The sequence below is a fragment of the Chionomys nivalis genome, chromosome 1 (assembly GCF_950005125.1).
Source record: "Chionomys nivalis chromosome 1, mChiNiv1.1, whole genome shotgun sequence".
Classification (NCBI taxonomy): Eukaryota; Metazoa; Chordata; class Mammalia; order Rodentia; family Cricetidae; genus Chionomys; species Chionomys nivalis.
Window position 1 is genome coordinate 115526320 of NC_080086.1, and position 20473 is coordinate 115546792.

The window sequence follows — 20473 nt, forward strand, 5'->3', positions numbered from 1 at the left end:
TAAAACCACTACCACAGATTAAGGCCAAATTTGAAGCAAGCTCTAATTAAATACTGGCCAGATGGATGGGCTCAGGCCAGGTCCATAGCTAGGTTCCCAGGAAATGGTCCTGAATCAAGTTTTGCAGAGGCTTGGGAAGGCAAAACTTATAATTCATCAGCTTTGCTATCAGGTCCAATCAGGGAAAAGCGTGCATCTTGATATGTTTCCTACCCATGTACCTCCCGTCCACATGTGATGAAGCACTTCTGGTGCAGATGGGTGATATAAACTTGTTTAGAGGAGCGAAGCCATGTGACAGCAGCCACCAGGATTTCAGGAACTGTATGTCCTTGGGCAAGGGGCTTGCAGCTTAGAGAAATTTTTGTTTCATGGATCTCTTAGGCACATTAATTAAGACTGTACATGTAACTTTGACTCTCACAGGTCCCCAGTTTAATTTGCTGAAAATGGAATCTGTGGAGGAACCATAGGGCAATAAGAGAGGGGAATGAGGATTTCGAGTGTCTTGGTTTTTTATAATTGTGTCTGCTGCAATCTGTTCTTCAACTATGTGGCTTCAACAGCTGTCCTTTGGTTCCTCTTACATCCTGGATTAGTGCTGCATGGGTGTTGTCTTTTTTGGAAAACTTTATTTAGCTAAATTATATTTGATTGATCTTACTGAAAATGTGCTTCTTCTCAAAAAGCAACAAATAGATAAATAGATAGATAGATAGATAGATAGATAGATAGATAGATAGATAGATAACCAAACATATATCCCATAAAGCCTAGACCTTCCTTTACTTTAGGTGTCATGCATGGTAGGAAGTAGTTGCTTGAGTGCTCATTTCTGTGTCTTGATTTCCCTACTAAAAGGGTCATGTGTTCAACATGAATGGAAACTTTTCAGACCGATGTTGATGGTTTCCTATGTCTTGCAAAGGGATGTCGTGATGTTTGTATGAATTAACACTTGTAGGTGTTCCTGTTTCCAGGGTAATTTAGCAAACCCCACATTAGGTACCTTATATTACCGGTCAAATTAGGAGTCCCTTTCTGTGTGTGGTAGTCTTGGCTAATAAAATAATTTAAAAAATGGCTCAGAAGGAAACTCAGTGATAATTTTATTAGAGTTTGAGAGAAACAATAAGCAAGCAACACACCTTGGCAGTTCCACTCCACAGATAAGGGTGATGGAGAAAAGAAACAAAAAAAGTCACACCTTTTATAGTGAATGTTGAGGAGCAGCTGAATGGCAGATTATGGCCAGATCACAGAGTTCTCACAAAACCAACTATGAGACTGAGTCTTGTATGTAAATGCAAAGAACCATTATTCTTAATCAAGTTCCAACTTGGACTCTTCGAGTGTCCAACATATTGGCATGATTGGAGAGCCCCGAGCTCAGTTGGTGTGAGATTTTTTAGTAACAGAGGTTGGGGTGAGTGATTTCTAAGGCCAGGACCCCTGATTGTCTAGGGGTGTCCTGGTAAAAAACAGTGGGGGTGTGTGCAGGAATTACCTTTGGATGGTCTATTTCTAGGTAGTGCCTGGGTGGTCTCAGTTTGTGGCATAATACTTAGTTAATTTCCCAATAATATGTTTTTTGTTGTATATATAGTGCAGAGATACTCAATTCTAAAACATCTAATGAAAATAGAATCATCTTCAAAATATTTTTGACTGTTACGTATTTTTTTTTTACCACATCAATGTTGTTATCTGCGAAGTGCGTGTTATAGAAATCCAGCAAAAAATAACAACATATTTTTGTCATTGTCAAGACAATTATTTGGAAAAACAAATAATATATTGGGCAAGGTAATGCATGTCTATAATCCACGTACTTGAAGGAAGAGGCAACAGGGCGGTTAGTTTGGGACGTGCCTGGGCCACACAGAAAGAACTTTTCTTTAAATTAAAACCAGAAGAATGTGAACCACGAGTAATATGTGTAGGATGTGCTTTATTCACAACTATTGGGTAGAAATGAAAAGAGAAGACCGTCCTGCAATAAAATCATGCTCTCTAATTTCCTTGTCTCTGACTGAAGCCATTTGCCACTCCAATTGTAGAAACAGTCGCAGATCTGAGAACCAGCTGAGCAATGACTGAGAATCAGGGAAGCTGGACTTTAATTAATATACCAATTTCTCACTACAGGGCGAAGAGAGGTTCTAGGCTGAGTAACAGTCTGATATAGAGAAGCAGTTCATGTTTTATTTAAAAATGGATGAGGGGGATTTGTCTCCTGCTCTATTTTCTTTTTTAATTATGGCCATGATTACGACACTGGAGATGAGTGACTTAGATTGTAAATGGAAACAGGCAACCTGGCTGCCATCTTTAGACTCCACCAGCTGTAGCCAGCCCATACAATACAAAGTTCTGACCCACAACTGGCCTGTCCTCAAAGATAAAATCAAAGCAGGGCAAAAGTCTGCTGAGGCAATATGGAGAGTTACATTTCTTCCTGTTCTCCCTTGTTGACTGTTCAAATTTTATTTAACATTTTGATGGGCACTTTACATTCTTTGGTGAAGTAAGACGTTTTTTTTTTGTTACTATGAAGTCCAGATTAGGAAAGACCTTCCTGTACTAAATTTAGCTTCCTTACTGGGGCTTATTTTGAGGCAAGAATATGATTAATGGGTCATGAGTATCAAAAGTAACTTTCATTCAATGAGCTAAACAGGCAAGAAAAATAATTGTAGAGAGAAATGAATTTAGCATCTCAGAAGGAAAATGCTGGAGAGTTAGTAAGAAACCCCAGGATAAACCAGTGGGAAAATATGGGAGAATGTTGGTGGTGATAATGTGTTCCATATTACATAACAAAACGTGGCCTCATGTTTACAAAATGCCTCAAGAATCAGTTGCATACTTGCAGGGAAACTAGGGGATCTTTCTTGATAATTAGTGTAATGGTTTAAAATAAAATATGCAGGCTCCCTCAAATCCAAACCATGACACAAATATAATGGTAAAAGTAAAAATGCTGCAAATCCCAAAGTGGCTGCAGCAGGCAGTGGGCCATGAGACCTTGGCATAATTGTGTCAGGCAGTGGGCAGCAGGTCCTGAGAGCAGCCAGTCCCAGGCAGGGATGGCACAGTTCCCCAAGTGGCTGCAGTAGGCCACAAGGGGCAGCAAGTTGCAGGCAGGGAGCTTCATGGTGGAAGAGAGAGATGGGTAGCCAGTCCCAAGTGGAGAGACAGATGGATGGACATGACACAAGATCAGTCTGTAGGTCACTGAAGGTGGCTGGTCCCAGGGTGGCTGAGAGACAGATGGATAGGCACACCATGCAGAGTGAGGTTGAATATTTATTTAGTGGGTTATGGAGGGGAAAGAGGAGAAGGGGAGAAGAGCAGAGAGAGAGGCACAAAAAGAAAGAGAGAGAGAAACAGAAAGGAAGAAGGGGAGAAGTGGTGAGAAGGAAGAGACAGAATCTGCCTCTTTGAGAGGGAGATGGGTGGGGGGAAGGGACTCAGGCTGGAAACTGAAGATCAGTTTGCCACAGTGGATGGGGAGGGGGGAGCAGGGAGTGGTCATGGCTTGTCTCATAGGACAGAGCAGACCATTACAATAAGGATTTTTTGGTTTTTTTTTTTTTTTTTTTTCGAGACAGGAAAAAAAAAAAGCTTGTGTCATGGGACAGAGCAGACCATTACAATAAGGATTTTTTTTTAAAAAAAACAAACAAACAAAAAACAAAAAAACAAAAAAAAAAAAAACAGCTGTCTCTTATTACTTGGAAAAGACTTTCCCAAGTTTTGGAACTGAACAGACGCTGGGTGATTTGTGTCTCATGTCTTTACAACTGGCACCTTGCTAAATAGGTTCTGCGTAGTAAGCTCTGTGCTGAGTTCATTTTCTTAGGCTTAGGATTCCTAAACCACACATTGTACTTTGTTTTGCAAATACATACCAGTTGTGTTTGAAAGGGAGAAGGACTCAGGGAATGAGGAAAGTCTTTGACAGCCCTCTGGGAGGCTAAAGGACATTTACCCTGAAAGTGTAATAGATTTTTTACTAATGTCCCAAGGCAGGGTCTTGATAGGAAATTTTCAATTACTTTGTGATTATGAGTAAATAATTTCATTGGTGAAGATACCATTTCTTTTCGAGTCTAAGATATAATTACAGCTTTTCTATTAAACTTGTTTGCCTGTATTGAAGATAAAGAAATCCACCAGGGGGGATGCTTTGTAGTTTTGTTTTAAAAGCTATGTAATCACTTTTACTTTAAAAATGGGACCCAGAAATATACAGGCCTATCCAAAATATATGGTGCTTTTTCTAACAATGGGTCTATTTTGATGGTAATAGTTTGGGAAGCTGAAACATACAAAATGTTGCCTCCTCCCCTGAGCCTCAGAGAGAAGAAAAGAGTAAATAGCATCAAGCCAGTGGGCAGCCACTTTAGGGTCTAAACTGGGAGAATTGGCCAGAATTTCTGTCCATGTATCATTGGTCACCACCATGTCACATGGAACTCCTTCAGCTTGCCATGGAGAATGGGAAGTTGAGGCTCAACCAGGACAGTAGCCCTACTAACTCTGGAATGTTCTTACTAAAGCAAGTGCTGCATAGCTACAGACATTGGCCATCTCTGCTCCAGAAATAAATGAAAAGAACATTCATGATAGTAGAAACTTCTTGAAAGGGGAAAACAGCAAAACCCCAAAAAGTTCAGTAAGTAAGGAATTATCAAAGTACCAGAACTTGGTCAAATGAGTGAAACTCTCCCATGTTCTTGCGTTTTCTCTCTTTATTAATACTTCCTAGAAAATATTCTTTTGTTGGTATACAAACTAATTTGCAATGAAAGTCCATGGAACCACTCACTTATTATCTTAATGCCAGATATGTTTCATCAGTAACTGCACTTGGTACAAGGTACTGCATATTGTTGGATTTTCAGAGAGCTTTCTGTGTCGTGGTTTAATTCTTGCAAATTGCTTGCCAATTTAAAGTGAGCTGCATCTAAACAGTAAGTAATTGCTTATGATAATGAGTGCAAACTAATTTGCTAGAATATGTTAATATTCACAAAGCACTTTTATACTGCCTGCTGTTCCAAAAATGCTGCTCTCTTGTTTAAGTGTAGCTTGTGGTGCTATTGTCAAACATCTGACTGAAATCATCACTTCAGAAGCATTTATGCAAACATCATATATGGTGATGGCCTCTGTACTGTAAAGAAGGTACAGAAAGTCATGTCATCTTTGATGAATGATTTGAAATATTTGAGTAAGGGAACTGAAGCCTTAATAATTAATTCTAATTATTGATTGATGGCAGTAAGCTTACTACACTGGGTTCAAAATGGCCCCTCTTTCCCATAAGAGCCATAAAACTTAATTTAAATAACTTCATTGACAGATAGTATCTGAACTTAATTTAAATACAATAGCCAATTTTAAATGAATTCAGTATTTTCAAATACCTGTAAATCCAAGTGCTTAAGTATCAAGCCTACTTCACCTGCCCCTCGTTCTGCGTGACCTCCTCAACTGTGTCCACAGATGCTTCTTGAAGACTAGATTTTAAAGAGCTGTGTTTCAAACTGAGGGTCTTCTGAGCTCAGAGCCAAAGTTCAACAATCTGAGGTGGGAGTGGAGCCAACTTATAGTTTAGTCTAGAAAAATAGAATATCGAGGACCTAATACAAAAGAAAACGTGTTTGATTTTGACTTGCTTCAGGTCTTCATTGTTAGTAGAATATTCCAGTCATTACAACTTTAAAAGTCTGCCACATGTAGCCCTGTGTTTTCATATGAATGGTGGAAGGCAAAGGTCTCCATAGAGCAACCGTTAAACGAAGACAATAAAAAAGCTGTCACTGTCAAAATTCATTTCCTTTGTTGAATTCCACTGGCTAAAGAGTTTTGTTGTTGTTCGGTTGGTTGAGTTTTACATTTTATAAATACCGACATTTGCTTGTCTTAGTAAGTGGCTCAACATCCCCATTCTTTGCTTCTTGTAATTATCCTACAAAAGTAGGTGGTACTGCATACAGAGGGTTGAGCTTTATGCCCCTCGTAATCTTCATAGGCTGTTTCAGGGCATAAGCTGAAAATAAACCAACTGAGTTACAGATATTTTACTTTTATTAATGTACCTGCTATGGTTATTTTTTTTTTCTCCTGAGTGTAAATTAATTCTTAAAAAGTGAGAACTTGTTTACTTTCTCATGCAGCTGGCAGGAAATCTCTGTGATAAACAGATAAACTATGACCAAAATTCTTTTAGATACAATCTCTTTCCTGGGACATTAATATCATGTTTTTCTGTTTTTGAAGTTATCTGACTCCCAGTTAATGAAAATTTGCATTTTGTAGAATTTTTAATATGATTTCATGCTAGCATGTTTAATACTGTCCTTGAACAGTCTTGACTCCAACTCTCGGACTTTAATGTGTGTTTATCTAGGGATTTAATGCAGGAGACAGAGATAAGGCAGTATTCTTAGACAGCACAGATTTCTTCCATTTCAAAATGTGGTTTACCATTTATTTGAGTGAATATACTCCCTGTATCTGAAAAGGTTTTGTGTGTCATTTCTGGGTTTTTTTTTTTTTTTTCGAAAATGTGATCCTAAAATTTGTCCTTCTCCTTCCAGAACCTTGTTAAATAATGCCTTTTCCAAAAGAATTTGAGGTTCTTTTGAGAGGTTAGTGGATTCTTTAAGGTGCTTTATACATGGAATATTTAAAGTTGCCTTAACAAAGAGTCTTTACTTAACATGATACGTCATGGGTTAATCATTGAAATTTTTGAAAGGACTAATAATTAGAGAAAAAGTTAGCAAATCTGATATTGGTTTATCTTAATTTTTTTTTATTATTTATGTGGAAGGGGCTAAATCAATAAAGATGTATTCTTACTACTGAATTTGAAATTTGAAATGGAAAGTGACACAGTGTAACTATGATTCCAAGAATGATTGATTGAATGTTGACAAAGATTTCATAATGGTACATCCTTGTCTATCACTGTCAGAGCACAGCATGCTGCTTTGTTGCCTTTGTGTTCTCTATCACCATAAGCATGTTAGGGCTACTATCTCTGCATTATGTCAAACAATGTCTTTCAGAGCTGGAGAAACATCTCAGTGGGCAAGAGCAGTTGCTGCCCATGCAGAGAACTCGGTCACAATTCTCAGCACTTACATGGCAGCTCCCAACCATCTGCTAAGTGAATGAGTAAATGGATGAGTGAATTTCTGGTTTATTGGTTGAAATGATCTCAGATTTGACTGCTTTGCTTAGGCAATTTCTCTTTTAACATAATTTTCAGAACATTCACAATTAAAGTTTGAATTGAGTAAATGGGAGGGTATCACTGTATGCAAAAAAAAGCTTCTGGTGACTATTTTTAAGAATTTGCTGGAAGATTGCACAGTTAAGTTAATGTTTTTAAAAATAATATTTTTCTTAAATAACCTAATGGTGTGATTTCTTCTCTTCCTATTCATTTTGCTTATAGCTGTAACACAAATTGATCACTGAAATACTTGCCAGAGACATTAGGTTAAGAAAGCCTAGTTTCAGAAAGGAAAACATAAACATTTGTTGTTCACAGGGTTGCGAGTTTTATGATTACTTTGCTTGATTTTGTTTTCAGTTCTAGATCATTTATTTTTATTCCAAGTCATGGTTAAGAACAGGACACTCAAAAAAGTTCCTTGACTCTGAGTTTGAGCTTGGAAAAAGTTTGTCTCACGCCACAGTTCAAACTGTAGAACATAATTCCTAGAGGGGATATTATCTAAATGACATGTTCAAGAAGAAAATAACAAGTACCTTTGAGAGAAAATTCATTACTCTAGGCTTCGTAGCACAGGTTAGTAATTCTAACTAGGTAGGAGGCTAAGACAACAAGATCACCGGTTCAAGGACAGAGTAGTCTTCAGAATGAATACAAGACAACCTGAGCAACTTAGTGTAACTCTGTCTCAAAATATAACGTGAAAACAAAACTGGGAATATAATATGGTGTAAGGCCCTTGCCTAGCATATTCAAGGCCTTAGGCTCACTCCTCGGTATATTTGAAACACATGAAGATATTGCAAAACAGTGCCAAATTATCTGCTACTGCATAGATATTCTAAAAAAGCACTTCCTGGCTTGAATGTTCAACCATGTGTCCAACCTCAACTTGAGAGTATATGTTTTTCTTTCTTTCTTTCTTTCTTTCTTTCTTTCTTTCTTTCTTTCTTTCTTTCTTTCTTTCTTTCTTTCTTTCTTTCTTTCTAAGATTTCTGCCTCCTCCCCGCCACCGCCTCCCATTTCCCTCCCCCTCCCCCATCAAGTGCCCCTCCCTCATCATCCCTAAGAGTAATCCGGGTTCCCTGCCCTGTGGGAAGTCCAAGGACCACCCACCTCCATCCAGGTCTAGTAAGGTGAGCATCCAAACTGCCTAGGCTCCCACAAAGCCAGTACGTGCAGTAGGATCAAAATCCAGTGCCATTGTTCTTGACTTCTCAGCAGTCCTCATTGTCTGCTATGTTCAGCGAGTCCTGTTTTATCCCATGCTTTTTTTAGACCCAGTCCAGCTGGTCTTGGTGAGTTCCCGATAGAACATCCCCATGTCTCAGTGTGTGGTTGCACCCCTCATGGTCCCGAGTTCCTGGCTCGTGCTCTCTCTCCTTCTGCTCCTCATTTGGACCTTAGGATTTCAGTCCGGTGCTCCAATGTGGATCTCTGTCTGTGTCTCCTTTCATCGCCCGATGAAGGTTAATATCCAGGAGGATGCCTATATGTTTTTCTTTGGGTTCACCTTATTTAGCTTCTCTAGGATCACGAATTATAGGCTCAATGTCCTTTATTTATGGCTAGAAACCAATTATGAGTGAGTACATCTCATGTCCCTTTTTTTGGGTCTGGCTTACCTCACTCAGGATAGTGTTTTCTATTTCCGTCCATTTGCATGCAAAATTCAAGAAGTCATTGTTTTTTTACTGCTAAGTAGTACTCTAATATGTATATATTCCATACTTTCTTCATCCATTCTTCCATTGAAGGGCATCTAAGTTGTTTCCAGGTTCTGGCTATTACAAACAATGCTGCTATGAACATAGTTGAACATACACTTTTGTTGTATGATAGGGCATCTCTTGGGAATATTCCCAAGAGTGGTATTGCTGGGTCCAGGGGTAGGTTGATCCCGAATTTTCTGAGAAACCGCCACACTGCTTTCCAAAGTGGTTGCAGATGATATGATAGTATATATAAGCAACCCAAAAACTCCACCAAAGAACTCCTACAGCTGATAAACACCTTTGGGAATGTGGCAGGATACAAGATCAACTGCAAAAAATCAGTTGCCTTCCTATACACTAAGGATAAGGAAACAAAGAGGGAAATCAGAGAAGCATCACCTTTCACGATAGCCACAAATAGCATAAAATATCTTGGGGTAACTCTGACCAAGGAAGTGAAAGATCTATTTGACAAGAACTTTAAATCTTTGAAGAAAGAAATTGAAGAGGACACCAAAAAATGGAAGGATCTCCCTTGCTCTTGGATTGGGAGAATCAACATAGTAAAAATGGAAATTCTACCAAAAACAATCTATAGATTCAATGCAATCCCCATCAAAATCCCACCAAAATTCTTCACAGATCTGGAGAAGACAATAATCAACTTTATATGGAAAAACAAAAAAACCAGGATAGCCAAAACAACCTTATACAATAAAGGATCGTCTGGAGGCATTACCATTCCTTACTTCAAACTCTATTACAGAGCTACAGTATTGAAAACAGCTTGGTATTGGCATAAAAACAGAGAAGTCGACCAATGGAATCGAATAGAAGACCCGGACTTTAACCCACAAACCTATGAACACCTGATTTTCGATAAACGAGCTAAAAGTATACAATGGAAAAAAGAGAGCATCTTCAACAAATTGTGCTGACATAACTGGATGTCAATCTGTAGAAGAATGAAAATAGACCCATATCTATCACCATGCCCCAAACTCAAGTCCAAATGGATTAAAGACCTCAATATCAGTCCGAACACACTGAACCTGACAGAAGAGAAAGTGGGAAGTACTCTACAACACATGGGCACAGGAGACCACTTCCTACATATAACCCCAGCAGCACAGACATTAAGGGCAACATTGAATAAATGGGACCTCCTGAAACTAAGAAGCTTCTGTAAAGCAAAGGACACTGTCACTAAGACAAAAAAGCAACCCACTGACTGGGAGAAGATCTTTACCAACCCTGCCACTGACAAAGGTCTGATCTCCAAAGTATATAAAGAACTCAAGAAACTAGACTGTAAAAAACTAATCAACCTAATTATAAAATGGGGCACTGAGCTGAACAGAGAATTCTCAACAGAAGTAGTTCAAATGGCCAAAAGACACTTATGGTCATGCTCAACTTCCTTAGCAATCAGGGAAATGAAAACCAAGACAACTTTAAGATACCATCTTACATCTTTCAGAATGTCTAAAATCAAAAACAACAATGATAGCCTTTGCTGGAGAGGTTGTGGAGTAAGGGGTACACTCATCAATTGTTGATGGGAATGCACACTTGTGCAACCACTTTTCAGAGTATATGTTTATGTGCACATATAATAGTATATGTACAGACATATAATTTGTATTTATTGTTTATGTTACAGTTTTAAGGAAACCCTTAACTGAGGCTTCACCATCATCTCCTTTGCAAGGCACTGATAAGCATCCCAAAATAGTTTTTAGTTTTTAGAATCCATTCCCTTATAATGCAGAGAAAACCAAGATGACTACTCAAATGAATTCTCTTGATAGGGTAGTCTTGGCTTTATAAAGTACAATTGAACACCATTTATGCATTCCTCTGTTTGAAATGTCTAAATTGAACAATGAATCTTTTCTGAGTTCTGATTAACTCAGCCTTACTGTTCTCCTTTAAATTTTAGAGATGTTCATAGTTAACAGCCTAGACAACGTAGCTCTTGGTGACTTTCCTGAGTGCATGTCATGGTTGTAAAGAAGAATAACTCACAGACCTATTTACACTCCACAATATTACTTTATGTGTTTCAGAGGAACACACATCACGGAAGTAAATGTTCATAAATGCTAAATTGTAAAATATATGTATGCTACATTTGTGAACATATGCTTCTTTCAACAACATAGTATTTCTGGGACAACCAGTTCAAATGAGCATATAGAATATTTATTTATTTATTTATTTATTTATTTATTTATTTATTTATTTTTGGTTTTTCGAGACAGGGTTTGTCTGTAGCTTTGGTGCCTGTCCTGGAACTAGCCCTTGTAGACCAGGCTGGCCTCGAACTCACAGAGATCCGGCTGCCTCTGCCTCCCGAGTGCTGGGATTAAAGGCGTGTACCACCACCGCGTGGCTCATACAGAATATTTATTAGAAAATCTTTTTTATTAGACAAATGTTTTAAGTTAATAGCAAGCCAAAGTTTCTTTATGACTTTATTGAAATGCATAATTGCTATTTGAATTATCTGGGATAAATGACTCCTGACTTCATACACATCATGGTAGCTTTCTGCCTGTTTGTTTACTTGATAGTTTTGGTCGATGGAAACTTCTTACTGAGTAAGCACAAATCATTCTTATTTTGACATGGTGCTTGTCTGGGGTAGAGTTGAAGTTTGTGGGAACTGGCTCACTGGATTACTTGTGTCGTTTGCAGGACCAAGTTTCTGACTGGCATTTGAGCTGTGTGTCTGCACTCTCTCTGCTGTACCACTTGAGGGAATTCCAGTGCATGAGCAGAGAGGTTCTTCATGGCACTCACAGCTAACACTAAATTTAAAGAAATCCAACAACTTATTTTCTTAATGTTCAATAGTTCCCGTTGATTTTACAACTTAAAGTTCTGAAAGTACATACAGCTGTCCATTTATGACAGGCTAATACCTCTGTCCAACCTAAATATGACACCGAGCTACTCTAGTAAGACCTTCATTATTCGGGGATTGTTTTCTTTGGGTAGGTGTCTGGGGCCAGTAGCTAACAATTTTACGTACCTGACTCTTTTTTGATCTTTTTCCATATTGAAGGACCAATTATCCTCTTTTGGTCTCTAGTCTGTTCATAAACATGGGGTAAACGTGATCATTGTCCCAAGTGTACCTTAGATACTTTAAGTATTTTCTAATGTAATGCAATCTTGCCTAAGCTTTTTATTCTTAAAAAAAAGTTCGGTATTGAAAACCCAGTAGTGCTTTGATTTCATCATGTAATCTGTGTGAGCATGAAGACTTTTACAATTATTTGGGATGAGAATGATCTGTAATTATATGTTATATTTGTTTGTTTGTTTGTTTGTTGAGACAAGGTTTCTCTGTGTAGTTTTGGAGCCTGTTCTGAAGCTCACTCTGGTAGACCAGACTGGCCTCAAATTACAGAGATCTGTCTGCCTTTGCCTCCTGAATACTGGGATTAAAGGCGTGTGCCACCACTGAATGGCCTATGTTATTGTTTTTAATATTGCTTGTTTCACAATTTAGTGACTTTAGAGTTATTCTTAGACTCTTTTGTAATATATGGTGGTCCAGTGGTCTTTTTTTAAAAGCAATTTTTGGGTCTAGGTTTTTCATTTCAAAGAATAAGTTCATAAGTTAAAAATTCTCAACAAATTTAAATTAAGCAATAACGTATTAACATGCCTATAGGAAGAATAAAAGCTGTCATTTATTATTTTAATTTTCATCTGACATCCTGGGAACTTTCTCTGGATAAAGCATTATACTGCTGTTACATTTAATGGAAACGTAATGACCCAAATATTTCAAGTTGGTTACAGAATTATAGGCCTTCAAACAAGAACCTTTTATTCATGTACTTATGAGTTAGAAGCTAATCTTTTCAGAAGTTAATTGTATTATTGTGTGTGTATAGCAAGGATCTGGAGCAACCAATAATCAAACAGTCCTGTGATTGCTGATTGGATTTCTTTTTCAAAGAGTTTTAGTAAATTTGGGGGATTCTATGAGCCTTGATGAAATAAAATGAAAATGCTTCAGGAGGGGAAGGTTGAGAAGAGAGAGGAAGCAGGAAGAGAGTGTCCGCCATGAAAATGATAGTGTTCAATAAGAGCTAAAAATATTTGTCATAACATCACAGACAGCACAAAAACAAATTAAAACCCATGAATAATATTTGCAATCTTTTACTTCAGTACAGAGTATGTTGCATTCTTGAGTATGGATCTGATATTTTCTTAATGAATTTAGGGTAATAGGGATTTCTGAAAGGCATTAAGTGGGGAGGTTCTAAACTCCACTTTAGGGTTGAGTCATCTATATACTTAGTGAGGTGAAGGATGCCGAGGGCAACTTGCAACAAATCCATCCATCCTCAAACATGCACAGGTCATCAGGATGGCACATTCCCCAACCCTCTTCTATATTGATCCAAAGCTTGGAGGTGTAATTATGATATGCTCCCCTCTCTCTAAGTTCACTCACAAAAAATAACATATGTTGTTGTAAGAATAAAGATTTTAAGCTAGTTTCTAGCTCATTTTTTGTAGATAAAATTTATTTAATGATCAAGTAAATATTCGCCTTGTGCTATAAAAGTGGCCATGATAGATGCTTTCTGGTGGTGAGCTAATATTCTGTGTTTTACAAAAACTCCCATGTGATATAATTTAATGCAACTTCTATTGTCCACTATTAGTGAAAGTAAATAACAATAATAGAGTTGATTTGTGTGAAGAACAGTGCTATTCCAAGGAATAAAATAAAGAATAATTAATAAAAATCATTATCCAAGAAAAACCTTTATTAAAAGATAATTGGTTTGAAAATAAATTTGAAGTAAATCCAAATGTTCTCAAAGTGCTTATGTTGCAATGTCATTTTTTATATTTTCTTGAGGTTTGGGTGTACACATGCAGGCACACAAACACACACACACAATCACACGTCCACTGAGCACTCAGCATTTGCTAGAATGTAGGCTGCCAGGGGCTTCTCTGCACCCTCTCATTGTATCCCCACAGACATTCCATGAGACAGTGATGCTGCTGTCATCTGTGTTTTCAAACAAGCGGTCCTAGGGATAGAATCAGTCCTGAGCTCAGGCTCTGGGAGTAGTAAGTGATAAACTGCGGTTTGAGCTGGGTCCAGTCCAGGTCAGAATTTCTATTCATCATTTTTATCCCTCTGGTGGAGCAAGCATGCTATCTTTGTCATTGACAAAGACACACACTTAATGTGGATTTTAAAATTTCAGCTCATTGGCTCACTGCATTTGATTATGAAGATTATTTTCCAGCAGAATAGAAGGAGGGATTTAAGAATATAGAAGTTTTATTTCAATTTTGATGCAAAATGGAATTTTTGAAAAGAAGCTAGCATACATATATGTGTAAGCAGAAGAGTGACCTTCAATCTAATTTTTCCCTGTTTCATGAAATTTTACTGTTGAATTACACTCAATATAGTGTATGTAGTATACGCACAGGGAAGAAAGAAATAGTGGAGAAATAATCACCATATTTGTTTCCTGTAGTGAAATGGAGGGTGTCACAATAAAGCCATCACATACAGGAAAGACCAGTTGACAGAATGCCAGTGTCCACCTCTCACTGTGTATTGAGAAAGAGCAAATTACATGATTAATTCAGATTGTGAATAATTATATCGATATTATATTTATTTAACTGAAAGTATAAACATTTAGATGAACACTTTTGGGCCCATAAGAAGCACTTATGTGGTGGTTTGGTTGTGATGTGGTAGAGTGATACCTCCAGTTAACTTTTCTCTGTATGCCTTGTAATAGAAACAGCAGCATATGCCAGGCAGTGCTGGCTCATGCCTTTAATCCCAGTACTCAGGAAGCAGAAGCAGGGGGATGTATGTGAGTTGACACCAGTCTGGTCAACAGAGCAAGTTCCAGAGCAGCCAGTTCTAGCTACTCAAAGATATTGTGTCTTCCACCCCCCCCCCCAATACAAGGATTCTCTGTAGCTTTGGTGCCTGTCCTGGAACTAGCTCTTGTAGACCAGGCTGGCCTCGAACTCACAGAGATCTGCCTGCCTTTGCCTCCTGAGTGCTGGGATTAAAGGCTTGTGCCATCACCACACAGTGAAACTGTGTCTTGAAAAGCCAAACCAAACCAAACCAAACCAAAAACAAACAACCATAAAACAAAAAAACAAAAAACAAAAAGAAAAAGGAAGAGAGAGAGAGAGAGAGAGAGAGAGAGAGAGAGAGAGAGAAACAGTATTGTAATTAAAACCACATATCCTGGGTCAGGAGTCTAGAAGCTGGGTTATAACTAGCTTTTCCACTTAACCAAATGTTCGACTTTAGAAGCTAATTGTTATAATTAAACTTCTTCAAATATAACAAAAAGACTTCATTCTGCATGAGAAGAATGAAGAAACAGTCATGAAAATGATTTTTAAAAGTTTATTTTAGCTGGGTGTGATAGCTCAGGCCATGATCCTAACACTTGGGAGGTAGAGGCAAGAGTTTGGAGCCAACCTGAGTAAAATCTTGTCTAAAAATATAACAATAACAATGAAATAAACATGTAAATAAGTAGTAAATAAATAAATATAAATGTTGCACCAGGAAATGTAAGCTGATGTTATTTGCAACTTGACTTCAATTGGATAATTCTGAAAGAGAACATCAAAATTCCCATTTTAATTCTGAAATTTACCTCTATTTTGCAACATTCATTATTTCATGTGAAATAATATTCATATGCATTCAAGAACAAAGTGAATTAAAAAGAGAAAATAAATATTATCTGCACTAGTTATGGTTATATTATGTTATAGCCCCTTCTTCTGATATTCCATTTTTCTTGACATTCTTTATTGAGATACTTAAAAAATTCTTAATACTCTTCAAAAATACCAAATAGCAAGTTGAAAACAGAACAATAGACCTTACAAACTGCTTGATTAGGAATATTAGTGAGCATGAACTTCTGGGGAGAGAGATATAAAAGGTGTATTAGCAACTTTTCTCATCGCTATGACAAAACAAAAGCCGCTTAAGGAAGGAAGGGTTTCTTTGGCTTGCAATATGAGACTATAGTACATCATGATGGGGACACAAAGCCAGAAGCAGCTGTTGACATTTGTCTATGCTGGATCAGGAAGCCAAGAGTTGACAGGAAGTGGAAGTAGGCTGTGAAACCTCAGAGATCACAGCTTCACTTCTTCTAGCAAAAACACATTCTAAAGATTCCACAACCTTTCAAAATGGTGTTTCTCCCTGGGGACCAAATTTTCAAATCCATGAGACAATGGGAAATGTTTCCCATTCAAATCCATGAGACAATGGGAAACGTTTCCCATTCAAACCCCACCTAATAGGTGTCTCCCATTAGTTCTCCCTTCATTCTTCCCTGTCTTCCCTTTCTTCTCTTACCCTCTCCTCTCTTCTCTTTTCTCCTGTCTCACTGGAGAGTGAATATATTGCTTGCATTTACAGGGTAGAATTCTACTATGAAACTCATCAGTCTTTTCTAAGACTGGATCTTAGTAAGTTGGCCAGGTGAGGTGTGAATTGAGTCTGTGGTCTAGGCAGTCCTTGAAATTAGGATTTCTTTTTCTATTCAGTTTCACTAGTAGTTGGAAACATAGGCAGATACCTTCAGATCCACCTTATTCAGATTCTCTCTCTCTCTCTCTCTCTCTTTCTCTCTCTCTCTTCTTGGATGTTTTTTTTGTTTTTTTAAGGATTTTTTTGCCTTCATGTATGCATGTGTGCTACATACATGTCTGGTGCCTTCAGAATTCAGAAGAGAGCATTGGTTTTCCAGGAGCTGAAGTTATGGATTGTTATGAGCCATCATGTGGGTTCTAGGACTAGAACCTGGGTTCTCCACAAGAGCAACACATGCACTAAGACATCTTTCTGTCCCTTTCTTTTCTCTTACATATTTTTCTTCTGTTATCTCTTCCAAATCTTCCTCAAGCGATTCCTTGTGATTGATGAGAGATATGCTAGCAGTGTAGCAAAATGGGACTCCCATGCATTGAAACACTTTCTTTACGTGAACTTGATAATCCCCACCATCTTCATTCTGTAGTACAATCTTAACCCCCATGACTAAGAGGATACATTATTCTCCATGCTGTAAGAGCACTGTTCACCTGGAGGGAGTGAAGGAGATGGGGGAATCTCTAGGATGCTGTGCTATTTCTTAGCCACCAGATGCTACCCGTTAAGACCTGACTTCCATGGTGGCATGTGTTATATGTATTTGTTGATGGGACTTCTGGGGTTAATAACTGTTGATACATAAGTTATCTCGTGCCACATTTGCGGAGACCCTTTACCCATAAATGTTTATTGTTGCAGGTTGTTTCCCTGTGCTGTATGACCCTGTCACATCCGCATGCAGTCCTTGTTTCGAAAACAAGTTGATATATGTTTCTGCTCCCTTCTCAAGCCTCTAGTCGATGTTTCCTACTAAACTATTTCTTAAAGACTGGCAGGAAGAAATGAAAGCCCATTACATCCCATGCTTGTCCAATTCAATGGAGAAAACTGAAGCCTATTATTTGTTCTGGACACCTGCTGGTGGATTTAATGAGTGCATTAAACTTGAGTGACTACTCCATTTCTTTTAAAAACAACTCTGTCCTCTGTCTTGAGCAAGTTTCATTGATATCTATCATTTCCTTGCCATAGTTTATGTATAAAGTAAAAATTTTATTGCTGCATTAATACATGACATGAGACACATAGATTTGGTGTATGGATACTAATGGGACTTGTATTTTGTTTTACAGCTGGGACAACATATATCTTTAGCAAAGGTGGTGGACAGATCACGTATAAGTGGCCTCCTAATGACCGGCCCAGCACACGAGCAGACAGGCTGGCCATAGGGTTTAGCACTGTTCAGAAGGAAGCAGTATTGGTGCGAGTGGACAGTTCCTCAGGCTTGGGTGACTATCTTGAACTGCACATAGTAAGTACTTTCTAAATAAGATTCAAAGTTTGCTTTTACCATTAACTTTGTACATATCTGCATGTATGTATGTGTTTGTATATATGTTTGTATATATATATATGTATATCTATATAGGTATACACACTTAAATTTTTCCCAAAGTATATTGTTACAGTAAATATGAATACGGGATGTAGCTACTAAACCTCAGTGCTACTGTTATTAACATGAACTTCACAATAGGAAGAAAGTTATTTTTACTTTTGAGTCTGAAGTTATGTCAATTTTTTATTTGCAAAGACATTTGGCAGTGAATTTCTTGCTCTAGGAAGATTTTCAAAGTTAATAAAGTAAGATATTGCTCAGTAGCACTGTACCATCTGGCTAGAAGCAGGGCCTGCTGTATTGGTAGCATCCAAAGATCTGGATTCGGTAGTCTTACCTCTTTTCTTGCCAGAGCAAAAATTGTCTAAAGTTACATGGTGTGGGAGGAATGAAGAAGGAAATTTTAAGGATGTGAAAATTTCAGTTGGGGTTGTGAAAATGGCGAACATCATTGTTTCTGGGGCATTTTGCTCTAGCTTTGATAGCTGTCGGGAAAGTTCTGAGAAATGTTCCTTTTCTGTCTCAGCTCTGCTGAAGTGCACATACAAATTTAGCCAGCACACAGGAAATGGTAAATAATAGCTTATGAAAGAGATGCTTTCTCTTTAGTTTCCATTGCAGACTTTCAGGTTCAGACCCTTTTTTTTTTCTTTTGCAGTCCTACTTTTAAGGAATTACCAAGTGCAGTTATAATTCTCCATTTCTTTGGTTCTCTTTATTACTTGTGTTAAAGAATGCACATGCTTTATCTGCTAAAAGATATTAGTATTTTTCTGTATTGCAGAATCACAAACAGGAAAATATGGCATCTTTAGAACTCTAGGTCTGGGGCATACATACATCAGCAGTACAGGGCTTATGTAATATGTGCAAGACCCAGGGGTCCATCCCCAGCAACATTAAAAATGAACCAGCTCACAAAAAGTGAAGGGATTCTTGATTTAGCTAGAGTCCTCCTCTTCATGAAGTTCCATAGACATTTCATTTTCTGCTGCTTCTGTTTTATACTTGAGTATTGCCGATCATCTAAGTCTCTTGACAATGGAAATGTAATTTATTTTCTTTATGCTTACCTGGTCTATGTTCTGCCATTATCAAGTGCTAAGTCTTCAAAGGACCTGTAGTAAGGTCAACATTTTCCTTGTTGATAGAAACTGGCCTTAGGCATAAGTCCTAAGATAGCTAGGAAAATAACAAATCACTATGCTACATGATCACAGATTGATAAGGTTTTAATTTGGAATGATTTTATTAATTTTTGCTTAATCCTACTCTTACATTAGATTTCCAGCATTTCCAATAAGCCAGCTGAAGTTTCGCCTTGACCATTAGAGCTGAATTCACTCTTAGTCTTAGGGGGCAAAAGTAAACAGAAAATAACACCTCAGCATAACAATCATTGACCCATTGTAAATTCCACTCAGAATGCACTTGTCATAAGATGGCCACCCTCGGAAAGTAATTTCAGTTGCCTTTCAGCAAATATCTAACAATCAAAATGGAAAGCATTTGGATTTTTATAGCATCATAAATAAATGATCAGTTGAGATAAACTTCTCAGGGCAGTCAGGAATCTTGCTGCTTTAAGTAATGTCAACTTTCAAAATATATTTTCTCAGCTCTGATTTAAGAGCCTTTCCAACTCAAATATATATATAAATTAAAAAGAAGAAAAACAAGACCTTTGTCCTTCTAAGAGAAATTACTTATTGATCCGTAGCCAATTATGCTTTCATTCCGAGAAAGGTACTGCAATGATCGCCCTGAAGTGGTAGGGGCTGTTATTGAATTACTCAAACAACCACTGTTTGTTTTTTGGACAACTGGATTGGTCTACGGTGTTGACCATTTTTTCCAGTTCTGACCAACTGTAAGCTTAAGTTTTCTTAAAAGTAAAAACATGGTATTTTCCATGTCTGCCGCAGTATGTGTCCTGCTGGCCATGGGCTTCTTTGCTTTTCTTTTCTTCCAGATCTCCCCTGTAGGCCTTGCCAAGTCGTTCATTTTAGATTCAATGCTTATCTCTACTGTGTGTGTGTGTAGGATTAGAAATCTTCAAATTTCCCTTGCCTCCAGAGTCTGACTTTAATTAAAGAATGGATATTATTGTCCTCAGTTTTCACTGTAAATCCTGAAAATCACCAAAGAAAAACCAATTTCACCATTCTGGCCAAATTAAAGTAAGCTTCTATTAAAATATTAAATACTGGCCAAGATGGAATTTGGTCAGAACCACCACCTGGAAACTTTCCAACTGAGTGGCCTCGAGGCAGGTATTGGCAGGGGTAAGAACAAAACCTGTAGATGACCCTACCTTCCCATAAGTCTTCCGTGTTGTTTTCCAAGAACTATAACTTCCAGGATCCCAGAAAGTTAACTGGTCCTTGGGCAGGTGTTATCATTAAAGAACTACAACTTCCAGAATCCTAGGAAGGTTCCTGGCCCCTGGG

At 37.9% G+C, this 20473-nt stretch overlaps 1 protein-coding gene across 35 annotated transcripts in view; it reads left to right on the forward strand.

Moving 5' to 3' along the window:
• Positions 1-20473, forward strand: part of Nrxn1 (neurexin 1) — a 1077006-nt gene that overhangs the window by 739617 nt on the left and 316916 nt on the right. For all 35 annotated transcript variants that reach the window (XM_057767124.1, XM_057767151.1, XM_057767179.1 and 32 more), the window contains one exon: positions 17755-17936. In XM_057767124.1, coding sequence (XP_057623107.1) covers positions 17755-17936 — 182 coding nt within the window. The remainder of the gene's footprint in view (positions 1-17754; positions 17937-20473) is intronic.